Source organism: Octodon degus, unplaced genomic scaffold, assembly GCF_000260255.1.
Source record: "Octodon degus isolate 3935 unplaced genomic scaffold, OctDeg1.0 scaffold00065, whole genome shotgun sequence".
Taxonomy (NCBI): domain Eukaryota; kingdom Metazoa; phylum Chordata; class Mammalia; order Rodentia; family Octodontidae; genus Octodon; species Octodon degus.
The window spans coordinates 10784894-10805806 of record NW_004524641.1 but is presented as its reverse complement, the minus strand read 5'-3'; the positions used below and the strand labels follow the sequence as shown (position 1 = coordinate 10805806).

At 43.8% G+C, this 20913-nt stretch overlaps 1 protein-coding gene across 1 annotated transcript; it reads left to right on the top strand.

Annotated features, from left to right (window-relative positions):
- The first annotated feature begins 1699 nt into the window (after positions 1 to 1699).
- Klhl41 (kelch like family member 41) lies at positions 1700 to 17039 on the top strand. The gene is made up of 6 exons (XM_004634776.2): positions 1700 to 2997; positions 7684 to 7841; positions 7962 to 8069; positions 11256 to 11441; positions 13188 to 13334; positions 16698 to 17039. Exons 1-6 carry the CDS (start codon positions 1888 to 1890, stop codon positions 16807 to 16809), a joined length of 1821 nt encoding a protein of 606 aa, XP_004634833.1. The 5' UTR covers positions 1700 to 1887; the 3' UTR covers positions 16810 to 17039.
- The last annotated feature ends 3874 nt before the right edge of the window (positions 17040 to 20913 follow it).

Genomic DNA, 20913 nt, shown 5'->3' with positions numbered 1-20913 from the left:
CACCTGCCTGGCAAGTGTAAGGTCCCTAGTTCATTCCCCAGTACCACCAAAAAACAAAACAAAACAAAAAAACCCCCCAAAAAACCAAACTTAGCTTCCCTTTCAAAAAGAATAGCAACCATGGAGCTGGGGAGATGGCTCAGTGGAATAAGCGCTTCCCTGGCAAGCGCAAAGGCCTGAGTTCAATCCCCGGTTCCGCAAAAAAACAAAACAAAAAAAGAATAGCAACCTTTGAGATGTCTGGCTGGGTATGTTGGTGCATACCTGTGATCCTAGCACTTTAGAAGGCTGAGGCAGGAGGACTTCAGTGAGTTCGAGACTAGCCTGAACTACATACTAAGACCCTGTCTCAAAACAAGGCTGGAGATACAGCTTAGTGGCACAGGGCCTGCCTGGCAAGCTCAAGGTCTGAGTTTGATTCCCAGTACAAACAAAACAAAACATGAAATTATAGTATTTGTGCAACACTGTTGAGAAAATAATCATGTAATAAACTTCTGTAAAATATATATTTCCTATATATAAACAAAAAATTCTTTAAAATGATTTGCACATTCCGTAATATGCTATTCTTCTGCAACCCACAATTCATTATGATTCCCATTATATGTAATTAAAAAGAAAAGACCTCTTTTCCAAATTGTATGACTAACATAGCACTACTTCCTGATTTTGTTGGGTTCTGATGATAACATCATCTTCACAGAGTTGCTGCTTCTGTTTTTAACATTTTTTTAAAATGCATTTGGTACAGGGTCTCACTATGCAGCTTGGACTCATGGTAATCTTCCTGTCTCAGCCTCCCCAGCGCTGGGATTACAGGTGTGTGCCACCATGCCCGATCTTGGTGGGTCGGCACGCCATGTGGTGCCGGGGATTGAACCTGGTCCCTGAGCTTGCCTAAGCAGGCACTTGGCTCACTGAGCTATCTCACCAGCCCCTATTGTTTGTAACTTTTTAAAGAACATAAAATTGCAGAATATCTTTAATGATCATATTTGTATGTATGGGTCTTTTTTCCCCTGCTTTTTTGACTTTTAACTACTTTTCTCTGGTCTTGACTCCTTTAAATTTTTTGCCTTTGTTTTACTTTTTCTTATTCTCTTTTTTCTTTTCTTTTTTTTTTTCTGGCCTTATCCTACAAGACATGGGGTAAATAAATTTTATAATTCACTTCTAATTACAGTTTTCCCATTTAAGAATAAAGGTAATTTAGAATGTCACAGAAAATTAGCAGTTTCTTTGCATTTATTTCACTTCTGATTGGAGGTATCATTTCAAAAGTTTAATAAGAGTATAAGTATATAAATAAATATCTATGTTTCCTACTTCTAAGAGAAAACTCTATATCCCATTGTTTTGGATAAAAAGTAAAACTTTGAGTAACAACTTCTGGAAAGGATCTTGCTTATGAGAAGTCAAATGAACTCACCTCATATTCTTGCCTTTTGCATCATTAACCCAGGGAGCCAAGTAGTTTACCACTGGACCAGTTTTAGAGAAGTGATTCATTCTTAAATTCATCTTTCTGTTAATTCAGTAAACATTTTCCCAGAGCGGCCTTTAGAAGCTTATTTTCTTGTGTTTTGTGTATTTTAAAGCTTGCCACATCACTTCCATGTCTTGTTCCCTGGCTGTTTCCCTAGTGATTGAAAGTTCCAGTTGTTACTTTCAATCTGCAGCAGCTGCAGGAACAACTCTCTTTTCCCTACCAGCGCTCCTAAATTCCCGTTGTTAGCATTGGCGTCTATATTTAGCTGGCAGGATTAAATTGCAAAGGCCCCAAGCCTGGCCAGGCGCACGGATCTGCCTTTTTACAGCTAGACTCGTGTGCTGCAGGGAGCTCAGGCCCTTGGTGTCCCCTTCCTCACCCAGGTCGCCCCCAGAATGGACTCCCAGCGGGAACTCGCCGAGGAACTGCGGCTTTACCAGTCCACCCTTCTCCAGGATGGTCTCAAAGATCTCCTGGATGAGAAAAAATTCATCGACTGCACCCTAAAAGCGGGTGACAAAAGTCTTCCTTGTCACAGGTTGATCCTGTCAGCCTGCAGCCCTTACTTCCGTGAGTATTTCTTATCCGACGTCGCCGAGGAGAAGAAAAAGGAGATGGTGCTGGACAACGTGGACCCGGCGGTGCTGGACCTGATCCTCAGGTACCTGTACTCCGCCACCATCGACCTCAACGACGCCAACGTGCAGGACATTTTCGCCCTGGCCAGCCGCTTCCAGATCCCCTCCGTGTTCACAGTGTGCGTATCCTACCTGCAGAAGAGGCTGGCACCGGGCAACTGCCTGGCCATCCTGCGGCTCGGCCTCCTCCTGGACTGCCCGCGGCTCGCACTCTCCGCCCGCGAGTTCGTGTCCGACCGCTTCCTGAGCATCTGCAAGGAGGAGGACTTCCTGCAGCTGTCGCCCCAGGAGCTGATCTCGGTCATCTCCAACGACAGCCTCAACGTGGAGAAGGAAGAGGCCGTCTTCGAGGCCGTGATGAAGTGGGTGCGCACGGACAAGGAGGGCAGGGCCAAACACCTGGGCGAAGTGTTCGACTGCATCCGTTTCCGCCTCATGCCCGAAAAGTATTTTAAAGACCACGTGGAGAAAGAGGAGCTCGTTAAAAGCAACCCAGAACTCCAGAAAAAAATCAAAATCTTGAAAGATGCTTTTGCAGGCAAGCTCCCGGAGCCCAGCAAGAGCGCGGAGAAGACCGGGTCGGGCGAGGTGAATGGGGACGTGGGCGACGAGGACCTGCTCCCCGGCTTCCTGAACGACATCCCGCGCCACGGCATGTTCGTCAAGGACCTCATCCTGCTGGTGAGCGACGCGGCCGCCGTGGCCTACGACCCCGCCGAGAACGAGTGCTACCTGGCCGCGCTGGCCGAGCAGATCCCCCGCAACCACTCGAGCGTGGTCACGCAGCAGAACCAGGTCTACGTGGTCGGGGGGCTGTACGTGGACGAGGAGAACAAGGAGCAGCCGCTGCAGTCCTACTTCTTCCAGGTAGGGAGCGCTGCACAGGAGCGGCAGACACGCGGGAGGTGGGCGGCCCCGTGCCTCGGGTCTCACTGCAGCGCCAGGGCGACACGGACTGAGTGTGGCTGCTTGTTAATATTTAATGCAGGGATCAGAGAAGACCGAGGTTCCCATTGGTATGGAACTCGTGACTCGAGGGTTTTTTATACTCTTTTTATCCCCAAATACCATGTTTATTTAGTAGTTGATTGTAATCCTCCAAAGCTTAGTATTTTAGTAAAATCTAATTTTTACACTTTTACCTAGAAATAGTTTAATGTCTGTATATAAATGAAATTATCGGCCTGGGAGATGGCTCAGTGGAATAAGCTCTTTCCTGGCAAGCGCAAGGGCCTGAGTTCAATCTCCAGTTCAGCCAAAATAAAATAAAATAAAATAAATAAAATTATCTCTTCCCCAGATCAAAGCACTTTACACATTACAAAAAGGGAATAATTGGTCAGATTTTCTACTTTTTAAAATTCCTTTCTTTTTCCCTTTAATTTGAAGCTCTTGGAAGTAGCACTGTGTCTGTTTATGGTGTCTGCCTAAAGTATAATTTTGTTGAAAATTAACAGAACATGTGCACATATTCTGTACACTTGTGGGAAATCTGCCTTCACAAGTGTTGCTAACTTGAATGAACTCAATTTGGAGGTTTTTGTTTATACTACCACATTTATTTGGATCAGAGCAGTAGTCAGACATTATTACAACTGAATCTGGTTTGCGAACCACAGGAGATTCCGGGGAAAACAAATTATCCTCTGCAGCTTGCTCCAAGGGTGTTTGTCTCATATTCTCAGTGTACTCCTTCCTGAAGGAATTTATGCCTTAATCTTTACAATACTTCGAAACTTACAAGTACCTCAGAGGATTTTGTTTAGGTCACAGCTAGTCAGGGCCTGCAGTTCGTGGGCACTTGAGTGGCAAAGGCCAAAGATATGCAAGCGCAGAACGCGGCGCCGCGCTCACAATAGCCTCTCGCGCCCACATACTGTGCCTTCACAGAACGCTGCCTTTAACCAGTTTAGTCTTGTCTTGAGCAGTGTCATCATACGTGTAAACCACCCTTCTTAATTTTCAAAGTTGTGCTGAAAAAAGTCATTATCTGAATTTGGGCCAGAAAAGTATCAAAGCCCTAATTTTAAATTCAGATAAACTGTAGAAAGGGCAAAATAAAAAGAAAGCAAAAATAAGAAGGGCAAATTCAGTTTAAACAAACAACCTACCTACCCATATAGTCATGCAATAAAACTATCAAAGCACAGAAAGATGATCGATATAAATCATAAATAGTTACAGCCATAGAGTAATTCCTGAAAACTCCTGGAATCTTTGAATTCCATTTTTTATTTAATTTATCTATCTGCCACCCTGTCCTTTGGCTTACACTTTATTCTCTTCCAACCTATTAGGCCACTTGCTTTTATTGGCAGGGCATCTTATTTTCGGTTCACAAAATCTGCTTGAAGTTCTTTAAAACTACTAAAGCAGTTATACAAAGTTGATGTCAATGCCCTGTCACTATCCAGGAGTCGCTGCTTTTAAAAGGCAAAAACAGTGGAACAAGATGCCTGGATCAAAACATCTGACTGTGAAAGAGGGCTGTGACTCACACGGAGATATTTATATGAAGGGCTGGGAATGTAGCTTAGCGGTGGAGGGCTTGCCAGTGAGCATGGGGCCTGCATCTGGTCATCAGCCCTGTAAAAAAAAGTGTAAGAATTTTGGGGGTTTGTATTTTCCTCTTAGGTCACCTGTATTTAAAATACATCATTGAAAAAAAAATACAACATTACATTAGGAATAATTTGTCCTTTGATTATATGCTATAAATTGATGATAAGACTCTTTCGCCTTAGTAAGAGGCACTTGGTTTTCTTCCTTCATAGGATTAACAGAACAGAGCCTGGTTCTACAGAAATCTGGGTCCAAATCCTATTTTAAAAATGAGGAAAGTAGAACCTGAGTGTTTAAACAGCTTGACAGATTACCTGTACAAGAGGCTGGCGGAAGTCACTGCCACTGTACTCTGACCTGTCATAGAAAGCACATGTGCACGCGGGGGCACACACACACACACACACACACACACACACACACACACACACACACAGAACACAGTACAGTGGGAACTCAGCCCTAAGAGCCGAAGGCATAGGGTTATGATGGTGCCTATTCCATTAAAAAAAGAAAACATACTAGAACTTCAGATAGGTTGGCTTGACTATCACCTACAAGCTCTATGAATCCGGGCAGATGTGCATCAGTTTTCTAACCTATGCTGGGTATGGTTTGCACCTGTAATCCTAGCACTCAGAAGGCTGAGGCAGGAGGATATGAGGCTGAGCCCACATTGGGTTACATGGCAAAACCCTGTCTCAACTGCCTGTCCTGGAGTCTAAGTGAGATTGCCTATCGAAGCATTTTGCACAATGCCTAATACACAGCCAAAGCTCCATATATGTTTATAATGATATGTACTATATTATATACTACCTTTTCTTTTAGTGCTTGGGATGGAACCTGGGGTCTCCCATGTGCTTGGTAAGACCTCTACCACTGAGCTTATGTCCTCAGCTCTATATCAGTTTTATTTTATTTTATTTTACTTTATTTTGTTGTTTCTGAGATAGGGTCTCACTATGTAGTTCAGACTGGCCTTGAACTCACTATGTAGCCCAGGCTGGCTTCCAACTCATAGTGATGCTCCAACCTCAACCTCCAGAGTGCTAGGATTACAGATGTCCACCACCATGCCCAGCTCCGTACCATTTTTTTTTTAATGTGTTTAGTGCAGGGTCTACAGGGTCTTACTATATAGATTAGACTCATACTGGTCCTCCTGTTTTCAGCCTCTCAAGCACTAGGATTACAGCCCTGCCCCACTACACCCAGTCTCAATCATCTCAGCATATCCTGGGGATAGGACCAGCATGATTTTCAGCACCGAGGATCGAACCCTGGGACGCTGTGCTCTGCCTAAGCAGGCACTTCAGTCTGCTGAGCTATCTGGCCGGCCCTCCCATAGCATTTCTTAATCAAAGAATTTTTTGCAAAACAAAAACTTAAGAAGAGCCAGTCATATAGCTCAGCAGACTAAAGTGCCTGCTTAGGCAGATGCAGGGACTGGGGTTCGATCCCCAGCATTCCATGACAGCTCCACCCCCGGGACACACTGAGACCGTGACTGAGACTGGACATGGTGGTACAAGCCAGTAATCCCAGTGCTTGGGAGGCTGAAAAACAGGAGGCTCACTTTGATGTACATAGTGAGACCCGTAGACCCTGTACTAAATACATAAAAAAAATAATAATAATAAGGGTCACAACTAGATGTTGCAATTAGGGAATGCAACGCTAACAGCACACACACAGGGATTAAATGGATTAAACCCTTCATGTCACCTGGCCTTCATGCTTGGTTTAACTGAGGCTACAGACCAGATATTGCAGCTTCCACACCTCTTGCTCCCTAGCTGCCTGCCCGGTTCACAGCCATTATTGGTGTTCAGTGAGTCTCCATTTTATGCATTTCTCTTTTAATGCTTGCAAGTGGCACCGGAAAACAAATCTGCAGCTACACTCAGAAAAATGTTTCTTGTTCCTTGATGTCCTAAAATGTAAAGTGAAAAACCATGAGTGCTGCTGCTACAGACGCAGAACGCCCAGCCCAGCACGAGGCATGGCGTGGCCACAGCAGGCTTGCGAAGGGGCCACAACAGTATGGACTAGGGGCGTATATTTCAACAGACACCCCCAAAAGACTAGCACACTGACCCTAACACCTGCCTATCGTAAAATAATGAAGCGAAACACAGGGAAACAAAACATGTTGAAAAGAGTGAGAAAAAGAGATCGCCTAACAGCCCAGTTGTCTGCAGACTGAGCGACAGGCCCAGCTGTCCCAGCTGTCCCGGGTGCCCGCATGGGAGCACGTTAAATATAGCACCCAGAGCTCATTCACACGCTGTGTCCCCGTGCTGTGACAACCTCTTTCTCCAGCGTCCTCAACGTATGTTTATTATTATAGCTCTTAACACATATTAATAGTATTACTATCAAAATGATTGATTTTTTGTTTCAAAGCTCAACAGGACAACAGCGAACAAAATATGTTTAACCTCTCCGGTCATTCTATTTTAAGCTCTCCCTTCTTGAAGCCTTGCAGATTTTGGGACTTTATATATTTTATTTTATTGTATTTATTTATTTTACTTTATACATTTTAGAAGGCCAAGTAGATTTTTCTCCTTCTTGGTAATTCTGAGCAATGATATAATGCTCTGGGGTGTGATTTTACTTGAGACATTTTGACTCTCTCAATGAATTATAAGCAAGTTCTGCTGAGGCAGACGCATCTGCCAGAGTTCGATCCCAGGCCTGCTGTGCCAGCCCCGCCCCCAGGGCGCCCTGAGATGTTGATTGTGACTGAGCGTGGTGGCCCGCCCGGGGAATCCAGCACTTGGGAGGCTGTAAATAGGGGATCATTACGAGTCCGATCTAGTAGTGAGACCCTGTAGACCCTGTCCTAAATTTTTTTTTAATTAAAAAAAAATTATAAGCAACATTCAAAGTAGGGCATAAAAAAAAAAGTAGGGCATATTTTTGGTGCACCTGTCAGTTTTCCTACGACCCCCCACAACCCCTCCTGTATGTATTTCTTTTCAGCTTGATAACATAGCGTCTGAGTGGGTTGGACTTCCGCCTCTGCCTTCAGCCAGGTGTCTCTTCGGCCTTGGAGAGGTAGATGACAAAATCTATGTGGTTGCAGGCAAAGACCTGCAAACAGAGGCCTCGCTGGACTCAGTGTTGTGCTATGATCCCGGGTAAGTCGGCAGGGCCCTCCTGTTCCCTGAGCAGTCAGGACGTGAATGCCTGCTGCGCAGTCACATTTCAGAACCTGGAATTTACTGAACACATAAATCCTGTCATCGTCTTAATTTTAGGGCTGCAAAATGGAACGAAGTAAAAAATCTCCCTATCAAAGTATATGGCCACAATGTGATTTCACATAACGGGATGATATATTGTCTGGGTGGAAAGACAGACGACAAGTAAGTACTTCGAAATTTCCTTGTGATTTATGCTCAACTCAGTTTCTATTACCAGGCTTTGTTTTTCTTTGCATTTGCATCTACCTACAGAAGTGGGAGTTGGATCTCACCCATCATATGTTGGGAGCAAGATTTCCAAATAAAATTATGAAAAGCTACTGGGAGGTATTATGCATGATTTCCAAAGGAAAAGTAGTTAGACATTGTTGAAGTAACCATGTAGATGCTGTGCACACTGCTAGGAACGAGCAGAAACCTTCTGAAATCGAGCACTGGCAGCATACTATACCGAGGGGTATGAGCAAGGCTTTTCTTTAGCTGGTTTATAATCGTGTTATACTATGTTAAGTGAGTGGGCTTTCTTCTTATTATTATAATTTATTGATTTATTTGTTTTTTGGTGGTTCCAGGAATCAAATTCAGGACGTTGCATTTGCCAGGCAAGCTCTTACTCTACTGAGCTATCTTCCCAGCTCCGGGCTTTCTTACTCTTTAGCCATAGGTAGATAAAAATTGAAAGACAACATTTAACATAATATTTAAAACATATCTACTAAAACAATTGTGCATAGAAAATATTGTCTGTACTTTGCGTTCATAAGAAAGAATTTAGAGGGATCACTTTGAAACTGAAAATATCACCTCATTAGGGTGATTGGAAAGAGGGCTGTCCCTCCTCTGCTGCGTGTCACTTGGCAGAGGAGGTGTCCGAAACACACACTGTACAACCAGAGCCGAGGCCCGGCCTTCCCTGCTCTCCCCCATGGCATCAGTTTCCTAAGGAGAAAACCAGGCTGATGCTTCATACCTCAGCCTAATTTGAGTTTGGAGCACTTCTCAGGGGAGGGGTAAGTAGACAAGAAATGTCACAACTCGGAGAGGGGAAATACGAGTTCAGAGTGCTCCAGAAATTAGTCTGTCAAGCCAATGGCCTGGCTGGGAAAAATATTTTCAAGCAGAGCATGATGGTATATGCCTGCAATCCCAGGATTCTAGGAGGCTGAGGCAGGAGGGTAGCAAGTCTGAGCCGAGGCTCAGCAACTCAGTGGCTTAGTGTCTCAAAAAAGTGTACGAAGGGTGGGCGATATAGCTCACAGTGAAGGCCCTGGCTTCAATCTCTAGTACCTCAGGGCCTTGCCCCAAACCAACCACTTTCAGTTTCCATGTTAAGAACTAAACTCTGCCCCTGAAAACTCTGCCCTACGGGGCTTGTTATCATTTGTTCCAGCTCTGTCGGGAAAAATAGACATCCCTGGAAAAGGAAAGAAAATATGAATCATAAAGGTATCCTCTGGCACGGTGGCATGTGTCTACAGTCCCAGCTATGTGGGAGGATGTCACAGGAGGAACACTTGAGCCCAGGAGTTTGAGATCAGCCTGAGTGACATAGTGACAACCATCTCAAAAGCAAAACAAAACAAAAAACACCAAGAATAGAAGGAATTATAAGTACATGATTAAATATAGCAGAGAAGTGTGACTTTAAGAGCGATAGTTTTTATACATGACCATATTCCCCCTGAATTGTTGATAGTCCCATCAAGTGAATATTCAAATTCTTTTTCTCTAATCAGATTTTATTGGTATACTTTAGATATATGTGACTACCTTCATCATAGAGTTCATCACTGTACATGCTATAACTTGTTTCCTTTTTCCCATGACCCTCCCCTCCTTTCAACTATGCCCCCTTCTACATTGACAAAAGCTTTGTTTCTATTTTTTCTCCTTTTCTCGTTTTTTTTTTTTTTTTTACTTTTCCCTTCTTTCCTTTTCCCCTCCCCCCTCCCTTGTTCCCCTTTTCTTTGAAGAATTTCTTCCTATTAAATGAATATTTAAAAGGAAGATATCTTACAACTCCACCCAGTGCTAAATCCTATTTTGGGCCTTTTGCCTGTGCAAATGGAATGAATAAAATCTATTAAGCTGACTTTGGGAACATTGGAACTCTGCCAAATGATTTAAATTATTTCCTTCAAGCAGCATTAGTAACTAGGAAACCTGATATGTCAGTAAGAAGCATACAGGTCTTGTCAGTCAGAATATATTAATCTGGAGAATATGATTACCAAGACAACACAGCTTGACAAAGGTCAAAGTGAAGAACTTTGAAATGACTCATTATCTAAAAGCAAAGTCTGAGGGCTGGAGATGTAGTTCAGTGGTAAAGTGCTAAAAAATAAAAGCTTAATTTACTACTAAGCACTAATGGGTGCTAATAGCAGGATTTTGTATTTTTGCTTTTTTGTTGTTGTTGTCATTTTAAAATGGGGTCTCGCTATGCAGTTCAGGCTGGCATTGAGCTCATTTTGCAGCCCAGGCTGGTCTCTAACACACAAGGACCCACCTACCTCAGCATCCCGAGCGCTGGGATTACAGGCATGCAACACCACACCTGACATTCTACATTATTCCCTTATCAAGTTTTCCAGCAATACATAGTATTACTCAGGATTCCTGCCACTCAGACACAGTGCCCAAACACCCACAATTAAAGGAGGCGATGTGCAATGTAGCTCACAGTTTGGGGGATTAAGCCTTGGTTGGCTGGCTGTCAGGCCGGAACTTCTAGTAGAAGGGTGACGTGCAGTGGTTCCTTAGTTCATGGTGGCCGGGAAGCAGAACTGTGTGACAGTGCAAGCCAGGAAATGTGCCGGGATATTTTAGACATGATCACAAGAGACAATGAATGTTTAAATTAAAAATGTACACAGACGGGGCTGGGGAGATAGATCAGTAGAATAAGCGCTTGCCTGGCAAAAGCAAGGTCTTGAGTTCAATCCCTGGTACCGCAAAAAACAAAACAACAAAACAAAACAAAAAAACACATTGACATTCATTAACCCTCCTCAGAATATTCCCCTCACTTCACACGTGCTCAGCCATCAGGCTTGCCACTCTCTGAAGCAGTTCAGGAAGTCATCTTACCTGCATGTCTTTATGATGTGAAATCAAAAATCCTGTGAACGCTGCTGTCCTGCGCCAGCAAAACAAAAGCCCTGAGAACAAGTTAGACAAGGCAAAGTTTTCTGCTAGCATTTAGCTTCTAAAACTGTCTTTCTCACTCATAAGCCCAGCGACAGCCTTAGATTTCTTACAGGGCGGTGCTGAGACAGAGTCAAACTATTAAAACAAAGCTGCCTTCGGAAGATGATAAGCAGCTCCCTTGCTGTCTTATGTCCACAGAAAGTGTACAAACAGGATGTTTATCTACAACCCCAAGAAGGGTGACTGGAAGGACCTGGCGCCCATGAAGACCCCGCGCTCCATGTTCGGTGTGGCTGTGCACAGGGGCAAGGTCGTGGTTGCGGGAGGAGTCACCGAGGACGGCCTCTCCGCAGCCGTGGAAGCTTTTGACCTCAAAACCAACAAGTGAGTTGTCTTGCCACAGTGCACAACTTGGCGTACTTTGAAACTGTTCCATTTGGAGGGAAATTAAGTTTTCAAAGAAGCACAAAGAGGAAATACTGTCATGGGAGATTCTTCTGTGTCGCTGGCTGTGAAATTCCTGACATCTGGCATGCTATGTGTATTGGTAATTTGGAAAATAAGACTTCCAAGTTATTGTGGGTACGTTCTTCCTGCCCCCGCTTAACTTATTAACTTAACTTTGGGAGTACATCTCTAGCAGTAACTTAATTTCAAATATGTAAATATGTAGTTTTAAGGGTGAAGAGAGCTTTTCCTGTTAATGATTGATATCTGTAAGTTATGAGTACTTCAGAAGCTTGATTCCTTTGTGCTCTTCGTAATTCTCTTCGAATATTTTTCTTTTTTTTAAATGAAACTGCCCACTTTTTTTTTTTTTTTTTTCAGTACTGGGGATTGAACTCAGGCCCTTGCGCTTGCCAGGCAGGCACTTATGCCACTGAGCTATCTCCCCAGCAATTTTTCTCATTTTCTGACATTTTCAAAACTTGTTTTGACTTAATGTAAAAAGATACTTGACAGGGGCCAGGGAGATGGCTCAGTGGAATAAACGTTTCCCTGGCAAGCGCAAGGGCCTGAGTTCAATCCCCGGTTCCACCAAAAAAAAAAAAAAAAAAGATACTTGACAGATGTTCTTTATATAATTAGTCTTTGAGCACATCTTATTAAGTGTACATTTTCTTTCTTTCTTTCTTCTTTTTTTTGTACTGGGAATCAAACTCAGGATCTCGCACTTGCCAGCCAGGCACTCTACTGCTGAGCTACATCCTGTGCCCAAGATTATCTTACTAAGTACAGAATTTTTTATACTCCTAGTTTAACAATGAAGAAAATATAAGGCACTATTACTATATTGTTTTTAAGCTACCATGTATTCCTCCTTATAAAATAGACCTTGATACCTAAAAGTCACCTCCCCCAAAAAACAAAAACACATTTATGGAGCAAGATTTTTTTTTCCTGTATTTAATACAGGGTCTACAAGGTCTCACTACTTAGATCGGACTTGTAGTGATCCTCCTGTTTTCAGCCTCCCAAGCGCTGGGATTACAGGTGCGCGCCACCATGCCCAGTCTACATCCCTGTCTCAGCGTGCAGGGCACGCACAGCACACCAGGGATTGAATTCTGGCTGCTGCACTCTGCCTAAGCAGGCGCTTTAGTCCAACTATCTGGCCAGCCCTATGGAGCAAGATTTAAACAATCAGCTGGGCATGGTGATGCACTCTTGTAATACCACCACTCTAGGAGGCTGAGACAGGAGGTGTGCAAGTTTAAACATATTCTGTGCAACTTAGAAGACCTTGTCTCAAAATAAAACATAAAAGGGGCTGGAGAAGTAGCTCAATGTGAATTCCCTGGGTTCAGTCCCCAGGACCACAAAAGAAAGATTTAGACAATTATTAAGTGTCATATTCTTGCAGACTGTATGAGTAAACACTCATAGTATATGAAGCTAAAAGAATCAACACAAAAAACTGTAAATTCTCTGGTTTCTTAGTTTTATTCACATCTATGGATACTTATGTTTATTTTTTTAAAAGTGACAAAATCATACCAAAACGTTATTTATGATTATATTTGACTTGATACTAGCTGAAGTTTTAAATTATGATCTGCTGTAATTGTTCAGTAAGTACACTTGGCATTCCTCACATTGTCCACTGACTGGATTTCCGTACCTACCCAGGTGGGAAGTCATGACCGAGTTTCCCCAAGAGAGAAGCTCCATCAGTTTGGTCAGCCTGGCTGGGTCCCTGTACGCCATTGGTGGCTTTGCTATGATTCAGCTGGAGTCCAAGGAGTTCGCACCCACTGAAGTGAACGACATATGGAAGTAAGTCCCTCTCACTCTAGTTCTTACAGCACTGACAACCAGTAAGCAATTTTGTAGTAAATAATGAGCCAGACTTTGCCAACACGCATGCTACTTCTTGGTGGCACATGGAACACCAGAAGCCTGGTGGTGGAGCCACTGCCCAAGCCACTGAGTGATCAAGTCCTGTTTCCCGTTAGCCACAAGCTTGGGAAAGATTCCTCTCAGCTCACTTTTTTTTTTATTCTTTTTTTTTAATTATTTATTTTACATTTATTTATTGTGTGTGTGTGGCCAGCTCAGCCCACCAGGGGGCGGGGCTGGCTGGCATGTGGTGCTGGGGGATTGAACCACGGTCCCTGTGCTTTGCCAAGCTTGTTTCAAGTAGGTGCTTTAGACTACTGAGCCATCTCTCCAGCCCTCAGCTCATTTCTTAACCTATAATGTGTGAGCTAGACTGGTAAGCCTCTGCTGCCTTAGCCCTAAAGGCATCCAGGCGAGCGAAGGCTCCTACTTTCCACCAGGGAGGAGCTTATGTCCTAAGAAAACAGCCCTGAAGAAACACTTCACCTCTTGAGCTTTCTCAGGGAGGGGTGTGGTAGTGCCCGTAATGCCACACTCAGGGGGCTGAGGCAGGAGGACTGCTCTGAGTTTGAGGCCAGCCTGGGCTACATACTGGTTCAGTGAAGTGCAGTCTGAATTAGAGCAAGACCCTGTCTCTAAGTAAATAAATAAATATGTTTAAAAAGTCTTCCAATTGTTTAAGGATTTAGTTAATAAAAGGTTTTTTGTTGTTATTGTTGTTTTTTGTTTCAAAAAGAAAAGTGACACCAGGTATAATGGTGCAGACCTGTAATCCCAGCACTTGGGAAGCTGAGGCAGGAGGATTGCTGTGAGTTTGAGGCCAGCCTGAACAGTGTGCAGGCCCCTGTCGGAACCTTAGTGTTGTGATTTAGTTGGTTTGTGGGATAGTCTGGGCTTTGAAAAATGCAAAAGGTTCCTGAATGGTTCTGTATGTACACATGAGGTTAGGAACCACTGGACTGGGGAAGGGTTTACTGTTTGGCTGTAAAATTTTATTTAAATACAAGTATTTTATAATGTGGAGGAATGTCTGGAGCAATTAATCTCAAACTTTGGTCACCTAAGGATCACTTGGGAGCAGGCTTGCTGGCACATGCTTGAATCCTAGCACTCGGGAGGCTGCGGCAGGAGGGTTCTTGAGTTCAAGGCCAGCTTGCGTTACATAGTAAGTTTAAGGCTGGTCTGGACTACACAATGAGACTGCCTAAAAAAAAAAAAATCCTCATGCCAACGAAGTCAGTCTTGGGGGTGGGACCAGACAATGAAGCTTTTCACCATCTCCAGGTGGGTCAGTTGTGCAGTGCAATTTGGCAGGTTTTTTGTTTGTTTGTTTGTTTGTTTGTTTCTTTGTTTTTTTGGTGGAACCAGGGATTGAACTCAGGCCCTTGCACTTGCCAGGAAAGCGCTTATTCCACTGAGCCATCTCCCCGACCAGCAGCCTACTACAGTGATTTCCGGAGCACCATCACTTGGATGCTGCCTAGAAATGCCACTCTTGGGCATCACCTGAGAGCCACTGGGCTGGCTGGAGGGAGGTGTCTCCCCACACCTGTGACTTCCCCAAGCCTCTCCAGCCTCAGACTCAGTTCCACAGCCCAGACCCAGGCCCCTCCCACTATGATGTATAAAAAGGCTTTTTCCTTTCTTGTGCTATATTTGTTTCTTAAAATCACTTTGTTATTTGAAATTGACCAAGAAGGCAGAAAAACCTGCCAAGAACCAAACACTTGAAAACCTCGTTTAACCCCAGTCTCACATGTGGACACTTTTTCTTTAGATCATTTAAAATTCTTTATTTCTTAATTTATTGCCCCAAATTTTATCAGTAGTAAAATATTTATTACTTTTCTCTTTGTAAACATCACAGTTAGCATCAGGCACAGTGGCACTGGAAGACTGCAGTGAGTTTGAGGCCAGTCTGGGCTAACAGATAAAAATAAAAAATTTAAAAAAAAAAAAAAAAAAAAGAGGAAAAAACTGCTCAGTTCACATGAAATTATTGAGAATTAAATTTGGAACACTGATGAGACTAATTATAGCTCATGTAGGCACTAATTTTAATAATTATTTTAAATTTAATTCATTTACCATAGAATGATTTGAGGTTATTTCCTGTGTGCCAAGGGCTCTGGAGACCTCATACTAGTGTGGACAGATATGTTATTTATCCTTAAATACCTTTGGGCTTACTGAGAACACAGCAAGGACAAAATTTGTCTTTCTGAGACAGGGTCTCACTATGTAGTTTAGGCTGCCTTGAATTCACAATGTAGCCCAGGCTGGCCTCAAACTTGTGGCGATCCTCCTGCTTCAGCCACCCAAGTGCTGGGATTACATTGTAGGCCCCAGGAAGAGAAGCTGAGTCAGGCATGCCTTTCAGAAAAATTCAAGCTGGGGGCCGGGGAGATGGCTCAGTGGAATAAGCGCTTCACTGGCAAGAGCCTGAGTTCAATCCCCGGTTCCCCCCAAAAAAAGAAAAGTTCAAGCTGCCTCTCTCCTTATAACCTGAATATTCTAGGGAGGAGGATCAGCTCTTCCCTGGGATTACAGGCATGGGCCGCCACACCCAACAAGGAAGAAATTTTGAACAGAATGATAGTTGCTGTAATAAATACCAAATAAAGAACTATCTGAGAAATGAAGACAACACCACTTCGTTAATGGAAGGTTTTCAGGGAGAAGAACATGTTTCACGTTTCTCATAGAGAAAAAAGCACTGTAGGCCCCAGGAAGAGGAGCTGAGTCAGGCGTACCTTTCAGAAAAATTCAAGCTGCCTCTGTCTTTATAACCTGAATATTCTAGGGCTGAGGACCAGCTGTTCCCTGAGGTCACACACACAGTCTGAGTGGCCCTCCAACAAAAGCAAGGGGAAGAGAAACACAGTTTCCAGGGTAACCACTAGGCCATCGGGTGCTGTGCTGGCCCAGGCTGGGGGCCCAGCTGGAACGGCAGCTGCCGATGCCAACAGTCCCTGCTCTGTCCCATCCCAGGGCGCACAGAGGTGGCCGCGGTCCTCCCCAGGTGTTGTCCAACAGTTCAGCTATGCGCTTGCATGCTACCTTTCCTGGGACAGCTTGACTCCACACAGAAGGCCAGCCTTCAGGCGCCAGCTGAGACAAATGCTCTGGAGGGGAGTTCAAGCTCCGCCTCTGGCTGAGAGCCAGTTTCTTTCCAAAGATACATTTTTTTTTTTTTTAAAGATCTACTTTGTATGTACAGATCCATATTTGTATATGAAAGTGAAACCTACAGACGCATCTTTTTAAAAGCCACTAATTAATTTTTTTTTCCTCCATCAGGTATGAAGACGATAAAAAAGAATGGGCTGGGATGTTGAAAGAAATTCGCTATGCGTCAGGAGCTAGCTGCCTGGCTACACGTTTAAATCTCTTCAAACTGTCTAAACTATAAACAAGTTTGGTGACAAAACAGAATAAATTGAGATGCGGTTTGTTTGGATAATAGAGCTTTAATTTATTCTGTTTTTTAAAAGCCTGTACAGATTCATGTAGAAACTGTTCAATAAGTTATTGTCTAAGAGGTAAACAGAGTATGAAGACCTCAGTCATTTTATCTTCTGTGTATTAATCAGAGTTTAAAACTTTTCTAATGAGAAATTAAAGATCCAGTTGAACAAATTATCTCTTGTCTCAATCAGTGGATTATACAGTAACAGCACAAATCTGAGTTGTTTAATGTCATTTTTTTTTTTATGTGGTACCAGGGATTGAACTCAGGATGCTACGCTTTCCAGGCAAGCACTTATTCTACTGAGCTATCCCCGAAGCCCCATCCATGTGTTTTAAATTATGACAAAAATATTGTACATTATAAACCACTGCCAGGCATGGTGGCACACACCTGTAATCCTAGTACTTGGGAGGCTGAGGCAGGAGGATTGAGGTCAGCCAAACTTCATATTGAAACCATGCCTCCAAAAAAATAAAGGGCCGGGGAGACAGCTCAGTAGAGTAAGCGCTTGCCTGGCAAGCACAGGGCACTGAGTTCAATCCCTGGTACCGCAAAAATAAATAAATAGATAAAATTTTTTAAAAAGATATTTGGAGGGGCTGGGGAGATGGCTCAGTAGAATAAGCGCTTCCCTGGCAAGCACAAGGACCTGAGTTCTATCCCCGGTTCCGCCAAAAAATAATAAAAAACAAGACAAAAAGATATTTGGAAATGCTATTTAGGTCTGGCGAGATAGCTCAGCAGACAAAGCAACTGCTTAGACAAGTTCAGGAACTGGGGTTCCATCCTTGGTCCCACAAACCCCACTGGCCCCACCCCCAAGCATGCAGAGCCAGCCACTGAGACTGGGCATGGTGGTGCATACCTATAATCCCAGTGCTGGGGAGGCTGAAGACAAGGAGGATCACTACAAGTCTGAGCTGTGTAGTGAGACCCTGTACCAAATATACAAATAAATAAAATAAATAAATAAGAAATGCTATTTAAGCCATGTAATAAATGAGCCTCACTTGAAGGGGCAAAGTCTGTTAGTAAAAGTTGTCATACTCAAATGGCTGTCTTCTTTTCTCCATTCTTTTTGTGATGTGCATATTAGTTGCAATTTTCAAATCAAATTTAAAATTCTTTTAAATTTCAGCAAGAAAGCAGTCAGGAGTGGTGTAATGTGCTTTATAATCCCAGGTACTTGGGAGGCTGAAGCGGAAGAGAGTTCCAGGCCAGCCTGGGCTCCAAGAGACCCAGTCTCCAAACAAAAACGAATCAGTTGGTTATAGTCTCTGTGCCCTGGCTGGCGGGACCTGGGGCTGGATAGTGGGGAAGCACCATCAGAGACAGACTGACTCCTTAAACCTCTGGGGCAGAGGGTGACGTGGAGGAGGACACACAGCTGTTGGCTTACATTCTCGCTGCACTTCCCATAATAGGGCTACCTACTCACTAAGTTTCTGTGGTTCCTGGATGAGGGCCCTCCATTCACTGTCTCTTCTTAGTAGAAAAGAAAACTGACCACTCACATTCTTAATCATCAAATTCAATTCTATGCAAGTCATTTTTATCCTAGCCACACCTACCTACACCTAACTCTCAGAGATACACATTTAATGTCTTTTTTTTTTTTTTGGTCTTTTGAGACAGTTTCGCTACGCAGTTCAGGCTGGCCTTGAACTCACTTTGTAGCCCAGGCTGGTCTTGAACTTGCAGTGATCCTCCTGCCTCAGCCTCCCAAATGTGGGATTACAAGTGTACAGTACCAGCCTGGTTTAATGTCTATTCTTTGTTAAGTTTTCAGGGTTTACTTTTTTATTATTTACAGGGTTCATTCTGGCAGATTTGTACATGCAGATAACATACTTTGACCATTTTCACACACCCACACCAGCCCTGCTGTCTTCTTCTAGTTGCATTTTCTGACTTCTATTCTTACACATTATATTTTAAGAAGTCTACGATTACTTGTTAAGAAACTGCACAAAAATGGATGTAAACCAGGTGTGATGGGGCATACTTATAATCCCAGTACTTTAGGAGGCTGAGGCAGGAGGATTATAAATTTGACCCCAGCCTAGAAAATGCAGTGAAAAATCTGTCTCAAAAATAAAATAAGGGGGCCGGGGAGATAGCTCAGTGGAATAAGCACTTGCCTGGCAAGCTCAAGGACCTGAGTTCAATCCCCGGTTCCGCAAAAAATAAAAAATAAAATAAGGGGGCCGGGGAGATAGCTCAGTGGAATAAGCACTTGCCTGGCAAGCTCAAGGACCTGAGTTCAATCCCCGGTTCCGCAAAAAATAAAAAATAAAATAAGGTTGTGGATGTAGTTCAGTGTGAAGGCCCTGGAATCAACTCCCAATATCAAAACAAAATAAAAACCCAAGTCAATGGGGGCCTGGCCCTAGCTCAGTTCTTTAAGTGGCTGCTTCCACAAAGCTGTCAGCCTCAGGTAGTTCGATCCCCTCAACACTCCAGTCAGCCAAAAGTGCCCTGAAGGCATTCGAGGAACAAAAAAACCCCAAAAAACAAAAAACCCAAGTCAAATAAAACATATATGTTCACACAGCTTTATTTTCTCTATCATAAATATGGAAATATATTAAACAAAAATCAGCCCTATTTTGGATCTTGATTGCTTTTCTATATTGAAAAATACCGATCTGAGCCAGGTGTGGTGATGCGCAACTGTTATCCCTGCACTCTGGAGGCTGAAGCAGGAGGATCACCACAGGTTTGAGGCCAGCCTGGGCTATATAGTGAGTTTAAGGGCAGCCTAAACTTTATAGTGAGACCCTGTCTCAAAAAAAAAAAAAAAAAATCCATGATCTATATGACTGATCCATGATTTCAACCATGAGCACACAGTCAATAAATCCCAAAGGTTAGAAGCCCAAAAATTCCTTCAGCAGATTTTTTTTTTTTTTTTTTGGTGAAACTGGGGATTGAACTCAGGCCCTTATGCTTGCCAGGGAAGCACTTATTCTACTGAGCCATCTCCCCAGGCCCAACCTTCAGCAGATTAAACTGCTAGGAGGAGAAAATAGTAGAGAAGGCTGCTTAGCAGACAAGGTTAAAGGCAAGGGATGGGGGAAATGAGGGCCAAAGATTCACTCCTGGGAGAGAAAATTCTAAGTGCTTACCATTAAACAGAATAGAGTTCTGGGGAGATGGTGAGGGGGTGAACACCACAGAGGCTTTCCAAGATTTGGTGTCCAGACACAGGAATACAGACACGTGAAGAAGAGAGGGAGGGAAGTGGGTCCCTGACAGGGAACTGAAGCAAGAATTGAAGCCCAGCAGGGGAGATAGCGGCATAAGCACCTGCTTGGCAAGTGCAAGGGCCTGAATTCAATCACTGGTACAGGGAAAAAGAAAAAGAAAGAATTGAAGCCCGAGGGGAGAGTAAGAGACTTCAACAAAAAAAAAGTGATCAACAGCGCTCCTCCTGAGCCCTGACGGTGTGCTCCAACCTGCAGAGGCACAGTGTCTACTGGTGACTGCAGAGGTCTCAGTGGAAAAACTCACAGCAGAAGGGAGCACTACACGCAGCGGATTCAGTTCTGCCCGCCCCCAGGAGAGGGCGATCTGCTGGAGCCACCCTGAAAGGGCCGGACTGAGCTCAGATCTCAGCAGCTTTGCGCTGCAGCTGTCTAGCCACGCCCCATGTCGAGGCCAGGTGCAACCGAGTTCAGTCTGGCCAGTGGTCTAGAAGCAGAGCTCAAGCCAACAGGAGGCGCGCAGAGTGCTGCAGGCTGAGCAAACTGGGGTCCAGCCTCACACCCAGAAACCAGCCTGCAGGTTAGTGGAACTAAGGGTGCAGGCTCGCTGGGGGGATCAACATGATGGTGCCCGTGGTGGCTTCCAGTGACAGCAGAGATATGCCGTTAAGTGGACTCATTTTTAGTCCTCTTTTCTCATTTTTGTTTTTTTTCTGATCTTGTTTTTATATGAATATGAACACTGTTTCTAGTTTTTTGTTGTTGTCCTGTTCTTGTTTTTAATTTCTTCCTTCTGTTGTTCCCTCCTGTCTTTATCAGTTTCCCTAAATTTCTGTAA